The 7411-nt window shown below is 42.6% G+C and overlaps 1 protein-coding gene and 1 pseudogene across 1 annotated transcript; one reads left to right on the forward strand and one right to left on the reverse strand.

Annotated features, from left to right (window-relative positions):
- Positions 1 to 2999: 2999 nt before the first annotated feature.
- LOC111347393 (uncharacterized) lies at positions 3000 to 3458 on the reverse strand. The gene has a single exon (XM_022954643.2). The coding sequence runs from the start codon at positions 3456 to 3458 to the stop codon at positions 3000 to 3002; it is 459 nt and encodes a 152-aa protein (XP_022810378.2).
- Positions 3459 to 5387: 1929 nt separating this feature from the next.
- On the forward strand, positions 5388 to 6820 carry LOC148715970 (uncharacterized; annotated as a pseudogene).
- The last annotated feature ends 591 nt before the right edge of the window (positions 6821 to 7411 follow it).

Genomic DNA, 7411 nt, shown 5'->3' on the forward strand with positions numbered 1-7411 from the left:
CCTTTTGGAGATGATGGTCCCGAGCCTCACAAGCGTATTCCAGCTTTGGGCGCCCTGTGGTCGTGTAAGCAATTTCTTTAACTTCCTTGGGACTGTTCTAGAGGTTCCTTTTCATCATTCCCATGACCTTACTTGCTTTACCAGGAATAGATGAGGCAGCTTGCGCCATTTCAAATCCGGCATTATTCAAAGCGGGTGCCCCAGATGTTACTTGGGTAGGGCGGGAGCTCTTGCCATTACACACCACTGTCTGGGAGCGGTTTGTTTTGAATGTCTCAAACCTACTAAGCAGGGGTCCACGAATGCCATAGTACTGTAGCTTGGTGATGAGGCGTTTGTGGGGAGCCTTATCAAAGGCTTTACTAAAGTCCAAAACTATAGCATGGACAGAACTATTTTTTGGATAGTCTCGGTCAAATCATGGATTGTCAGTATCAGTTGTCTGACTGTAGATCGCTTTGCTCTGAAGCCGTGCTGCATTTCCGTGAGAATTGCGTGTTGTTCTGGGTGTTTCATCGCGTGGATGTGGATGATATGTTCAAGGACGTTTGATGAGATGCAGGTTAGTGAGATGGGTTTATAATTCGCGGGATCTGACTTTCCCCCATTCGTGTACACAACACAAACATTAGTATGTTTCCATTTCGATGGTACACACCCGGTAGCGATGGAGTTTTCGTAAATATCTGCTGAAATAGGAACGATCTCCGCTGCATATGCCTTGAAGAACCACGGAGGTATCTCACCATGGCCACTAGCTTTGTTTGGCTTCAAAGGTATTAGCTGCTTAATAACACGTTGGCTCGTAACAATGATAGTACTAATGCTTGGTTTCGGATTTGTACCGAAGACGGGAATGTTAGTGGGACCTTCATTCGTAAACACACTGGAGAACTGATCGCTCAAAAGTTCCGATTTCAGATTTCAGTCGCATATAATTCTTCCATCGACTTCGAAGTCAGCTACACCGGGATCATCATTCTTTAATTGCTTTATTAATGTATGATCAAAAGAGTTTTGGGTTTTCCTCAATCGCATCTCCGAGGAAATCTAGATCTAGATATGAGATGTGCTTTTCCCTTGCAGACTTCAAATTCTTTTGTACGCGTTTTCTGGCAGCACGGAATTCATTTCATTGTGCGGGATTTCCTGAATTCTTTGCTTTGTTATAACGCTGTTGTTTAGGTCTTGTCTGCCTTCAAAGTGATAGGTTAAGCCAAAGCAGATTATGCCTCGAGCTGGTCATATTTTTGAGGTCTACAAGTGTCCATTATATGGCTAACATTTCTTTCAAACTGATACGTCGCTTGAATTAAGTTCCTGAGTTGCAGTTAAAACGTGTTGCTCGTGTTTTATACTATCAAAAGAAACTGTGGTGCTGTGTCGGTGGGGGTAACAAGTTAATTTGGTAAAATCAACTAAGTTGAAATTGTAAATTGGCTACCGTAATGAGTTAAAAAGCTGACGTTTCGAGCGTTAGCCCTTCGTCAGAGCAAAACGTCAGTTTTTAACCCTTTACGGTGGCCAATTTATAATTTCAACTTAGTTGATATTACAAAATTACCTTTATACGATCAGTCAGCCCTTTTCAGTATCGATGTAAACTTTGCGTTTCACATTTCGTTTCGTGGACATGATATTTTTACAGTAGATGACACAATATCATGATAAGTTATGCCATCAATGACTTTGACTCTGCTAATGATGTCGTTATTGTTCGATAACAAAATTTCGAGGGTGTTATGTGTGTTACCTTGAGCCTAGTCGATTCTTTAACGAACTGACTAGTCACTATGGGATGATTCTTTACGGCCTGGAAAACTCCACCATCTCGCTTATTGTTATCCCTGCGTTTTCTGTAGGTCTTATGATTCTCAGGAAAGGTTTCACCGCTGTTAATGTCAAGTTTCGACCAGGATTCATAGTCGAAGATAATATCAGGTTGCTGATCGTTTATCTCAACAGCGATGTCCGCTATCTCGTTCTTTACGCTTCGGCAGTTGACAGCGAGGTATGTTAAATTCTCTCGCCTAGTTGGTTTCTCTTTGCTCCTATAAAGTTGGTTTGGCGAGGGGGGGGGGGGGGGAGGGGGGAATTCTGGTAAAGCCGATTTGTTTAGCGGTTCAAAGCAATTCGGTGAGTTAAATGAGCCCACTGAACTGTGGAAGAATGAGATTGACATGTTCGGAAGATTCCACTATGAGCAAATCCACGTACGTGGGCGGTTTGCCAGGATGCTGAAAATAGTAGGCGATATTTCACAACACTTCGATCGTATTTACATGGATCCACATATTACATTGTTCGCACTGGATTCCGGCTTGATTTTTCTTAACCGGTTTAGAACAGATACCACTGTTCGGAAGCGAAACGGGAAATCCAAACAAACGCTTTAATTCCAACACGGTAAACTGTCAGACTCACGGTAAACGACAACGACCATTAAACAAAACTGCTACTCGATAAACTAAAAACTTTTCAACTCCCTATAAAAAATCGCACGCGTCAAAATTACAAGGTCCGCGTGATTTGCTTACGATATTATTAACCTACGAAGTCCCAAAGCACGCGCTCGCGAGTCGCACGCACACGCGAGTCGCACGCGCACAAGTTCATTGACTTCTTCTTAACATTCCCCCTCCCCACACTGGGAGGTAGTCCTAGTGCGTTTCCAACTAAACAATTAACAGTTAATTCCAAGCGGAACCAGTTTGTTAATCGGTCTCATGACAGTCTTGACACCACACGCAACTTTAGCTACACGGGTGTGGCCATCTCGTCCAGAATACACTTCAACAATCCATCCTAATGGCCAACGTCCTCTTGGGGTATCGGGCTGATTTACAAGAACTACATCCTCAACTTTTAGGTCTCGGCACTCTGAAGTCCACTTTGGTCGACTGTTAAGGGCTGGAATAACTTCCTTGAGCCATCTCCTCCACACGTGAAATAATGTCTTGAACCTTTCGCCATCGTTGACGCTGATGCAAAGTAGTGGTTTAAACGGCCTCAGGAGCGAACTGTCCTCCCATTTGGCCATGCAAGAAATGGTTAGGTGTCAATGGGACATCGTCTCGTGGATCTGAACTCTGATAAGTCAACGGACGGGAATTAAGAAGGGAATCCACCCCTGCGAACACTGTGATTAACTCCTCGTCGTTCACGTCCCGTTCTCCAACAACGGCGTGCGTGGATTTCTTAGTAGCTTTCACCATTATTTCATGGGCTCCTCCAAAATGTGGGGCAGCCGGTGGATTGAATCTCCATGTCACTCCAAGTTCGACTGTCTTGTTCTGAAGATGTTTTCGGTCTAACTGGCGGACTAGTTTCTTTAACTCACCCTCTGTGCCCATGAAATTTTTGCCTCTGTCGCTTGTCACGTCTTTATGAACTCCACGACGAGTGGTAAAACGGGCGAAGGCATCTAAGAACGTGTCGTTATCCAGTCCCCAGGCCATCTCTAAATGCACTGCTCGTGTTTCCAAGCAAGTAAAAAGGCACAACCACCTTTACTGTCGTGGTTTTCCGCGTCCTTGAACAGTATAGAAAGGACCTGCAAAACCTACGGCTGTTTGGGCGAAGGGTCTGAAGCTGAAACGGTGCCTCATTTGCGGGAGTGGGGCCATAATCTGACAAGCTGGCTTGTTTCGTCTTCTCATACACTCGTTACATTCATGATCCCATTCGCGAATCTCCTCGCGTGCGGCGATAATCCAAAATCTCTCACTCAACTGGCAAAGAGTGAAGTTTACTCCAGCAACAAGATTTCCTCTCTTGTGATAGTGCTTCACAATAAGTTTCGTCACCCACTGTCCACGAGGTACAATGATTGGAAATCTGGTATCATATGGAAGAAAACCTGCGAACTTTAAGGGTTGCGTTGTGCCAGGCGCACTATTTCTCCTTCAGCATCCTTTAATTCATCGGGCAACAGTTTCATACTTTCATTCCTATTGTCTCTGTTGCGCATATTTTGTAGTACTCTTCTCACACTCGCGTGTACTCGAACCAAACGTGTCCAACTGGAAAACCGTTTCGGATCTAGTCTCCACTCTTTTAACGTGTTGCTCTGTTTCGGTGCGGTTCCTTTCTGAAGATTAAACGTCATAAGGGTTGCATAGACATTCGTGTCTTCTTTCCTTTTCGAGTTTCTCATCTCTGGCATTTCACTAGGTCTGTCCTGGACTTTCATCTTTGACCACCTACTGAAATCATCTGTTAGCCAGTCAGGACCATTCCACCACAAGGAACATTTGGCTAATTCTGAAGGTGTGACCCCTCTTGTACATAAATCGGCTGGATTCTCTTTGGTAGAGACATGCTGCCTCTTTGACGGCTCAGTGAACATCTGTATTTCACCAATTCCGTTGACTACGAACGGTTGGAAGTCCTTGCCGCGTCCTCGAATCCACCATAGAACATCTGTACTGTCAGAGTAAAACGTCACGGTTTGCATCGGTACTTCTAAGGCTGTCAGCAACGACTGTGTCAAGTGTAACCCTAAAATCGCACCCATGAGCTCCAGTCTGGGTAATTGGCATCGGATTCAGTGGTGCCACTTTGCTCTTTGCTGCTATCAGGCGACTGGTTACAGTATCGTTATCGTATCCACCTCTTTTTGTTTTTTTTCGTCAACGCATATGCATTTTAATGTCACCTGTGATTTATATCTGTACAGTCGCACGGCAACGTGAATATCTATTGGTTAATTATGATTTCGATAAGTTCAGCGTCCCCCTTCCTGTTAATAACCATCAGGAGTCAATTCACTAAAAACGTTTGGTGGTAGTTCTTTGTTAACCACCAGTGATAAATGATGTCAGTGGCAGATAAGTAATAACAATGTCATAATGTATTGAAATTTATGAAACCTACCATATCGACATTTACTTGCTGTTTGTTTATTAATTTTTTCCACTGCTTTCCATGAAGTATACCTTAATTGAAAGGCACACCACTTGCTATATCCTTTCCTTCAACCTGCTCACTCAGTGTTTTTTTAACCAACTACGTAATAACAAGGGGTGATGCGTATTTGGACAAGGTCTTCACAAACCGGCCGGATTTATTTGCAAAGAGCACTCCATACTTTGTGTCTATAAAAACAGATCACACAGCGGTCATTTTTACCAGCAGGAACGAAATTAAAGGCGATCAGACAAAACGGTCGCATTAGGGATTGTAGAAGACACCGTAAGGAGGGATTGTACTTAAAACTAACAAGTGAGAATTGGGACAGTGTCTTAAACTTCAATGATGTCGAGGAGGCAGTGAATAAGTTAGAAGCAAAAATTAAACATCACATGGATGAATATATGCCGTTACGATCGGTGCGCATGTCATCACGAGATCCGGTGTGGATAACACCCTTAGTAAAATCGTTAATGATGGTAAGGTCAAGAATAGCTCAAAGCACTAAAGATCGGTTGGCTAAGGTTAACAAAACACTAAGCGAATTGATTGGTAAGAACAGAAGAACACTCGCAAAGGCACCTGTCGGATCCAGAGAATGGTGGAAGCACGTAGATAACTTGTCCCAACGACGCAGCATTTCTGCTAATGTTACATTGGACACTAAATCACTGGAGGAGCTAAACGGCTACTTCGCCGATTTGTGCACTGGTGACGCATATACGAAGCCTGTAACAGCTATTGTGGATAACAACTTAGAAGCCCCTCAGATATCAGAAAGACACGTGTGGAATTCTTTTCAACATCTGAAGAAATCCGCTATGGGACCAGATCTCATTCCCTTTTAGATTTGGAGGGATCACGCTGAGATCTTCACAAGTGTCATTCATAAGATCTGCAATGTTTCCTTGAAAACTGGCAAGTGGCCCTCCTAGTGGAAAAGGACCCACGCGATCCCCCTCCCTAAGGTTGACATCCCTAAGGGCAAGCAGGATTTCAGAGGAATTAAGATCACGCCTGTAATTGCACGTGCATTCGAGAAATATGTGTATAACACCCATGCACGAGACATTGTCCAACAGCATCTGAGTTCAACACAGCTTGCTTATAAGACAGGGGTGACTTGCACTGATGCGCTCTTGAGCATGCAGCATATCATCTACAGCTATTTAGACGAGCAAGACTGCAAGCCGTCCGAGTGTTTGCAATGGATTTTAGCAAAGCATTTGACTGTGTCAATGATGAACTCTTTCATCTAAGCTTAGGCAGTTGCCATTGAATCTCCTTATTGTGAACTGGTATTTAAGTTTTCTCGAGAAACGCCAGTAGCGAGTAGTTTATAACGGTTTTAAGGGACAGTGGCGTGAGGTTAATATGGGTACGACACAAGGTAGTGTCAGTGGGCCATATCTTTTTAAAGTGTTTATTAATGATTTGGAGTTCAATCTAGAAGGTCGCCCAGCCTTGTTTAAATATGCTGATGACTCTACAATTATCGTCCAACTAACATGCAGTCCAACTAAATGCAAGGAGATTATTTTCCGTAAAAAAGGTTTTAATCAGGACGTCGCGTCAGTTAGGGATATACCGCGGCGCAGTGTGCAGAGTTATCCATATTAGGTATTACTTTCCAACAAAATTGTAAATGTAGTAGTCACGTGCGCGCGAAGGTAATTAAGGCGAACAAGTCATTATTCATATTAGCATCTTTACGTAAGGAAGGAATGTCCCAGGAGGAAGTAGATCACCTTTTTAATGCTATAGTTTTATCAAATTTTTCTTATGCCCTGCCGGTTTATGGTGCCTCAGACTCCGACCTTTCTATAATACAGAAGTTTTTGGACCGGTGTTTGAAAAGGAAGTTTATGTCCAAGAATGTAGATATCAGGGATTTGCTAGAGAAGGCGGAAAAGGCACTCTACAAAAAAAAAAGGAATGACCCCGAATGCCCGTTTTTCCAGTTTTTACCTAAGGAAAAGAGCATGAGATACAATCTTAGAAATACGTCAGTCTCTGTCCCTAGAATCCACACTGAAAGGTTTAAGAACATTTTAAGTAATAGGATAATTTTTAAATATGACATTTAATAGTTTTCCTTGTGAGTTTATGTTGTAACTGAGGATATGTGATTTTATCTTAAGAAATAAAAATTATTAAACAATTATTCGCCGAAGCCGAGGTGAATATCGTCGAATAATCCCCGAGACGAAGTGGAGGGCATTATTCGACAATATTCATCGAACCTGAGGCGAATAATTGTTTTAGTATAATTTCAGAGCTGAAAAACAGAGAAATTTCTAAAATCATAACATTTTAGTAACATTTATTAACATTTTATTTTAACATTTTATATAAACCGCGTGGAGCGGTTTATATAGCGTCATATAAGGAACCGCTCGACCAATCAGATTGCTGGAAACTCTTTGCTCAGCTCTGAAATTATACTAAGTTATGTTACGTTATGTTATGTAATTATATCAGTAAATTTCTATGGTGAAAC

The sequence above is a fragment of the Stylophora pistillata genome, unplaced genomic scaffold, assembly GCF_964205215.1.
Source record: "Stylophora pistillata unplaced genomic scaffold, jaStyPist1.2 SCAFFOLD_3502, whole genome shotgun sequence".
NCBI lineage: Eukaryota > Metazoa > Cnidaria > Anthozoa > Scleractinia > Pocilloporidae > Stylophora > Stylophora pistillata.

What these genes read in the sequence shown, in the direction of transcription:
- LOC111347393 (XM_022954643.2), bottom strand. Translation starts at nt 3,458, where the DNA reads ATGGCCTGGGGACTGGATAACGACACGTTCTTAGATGCCTTCGCCCGT.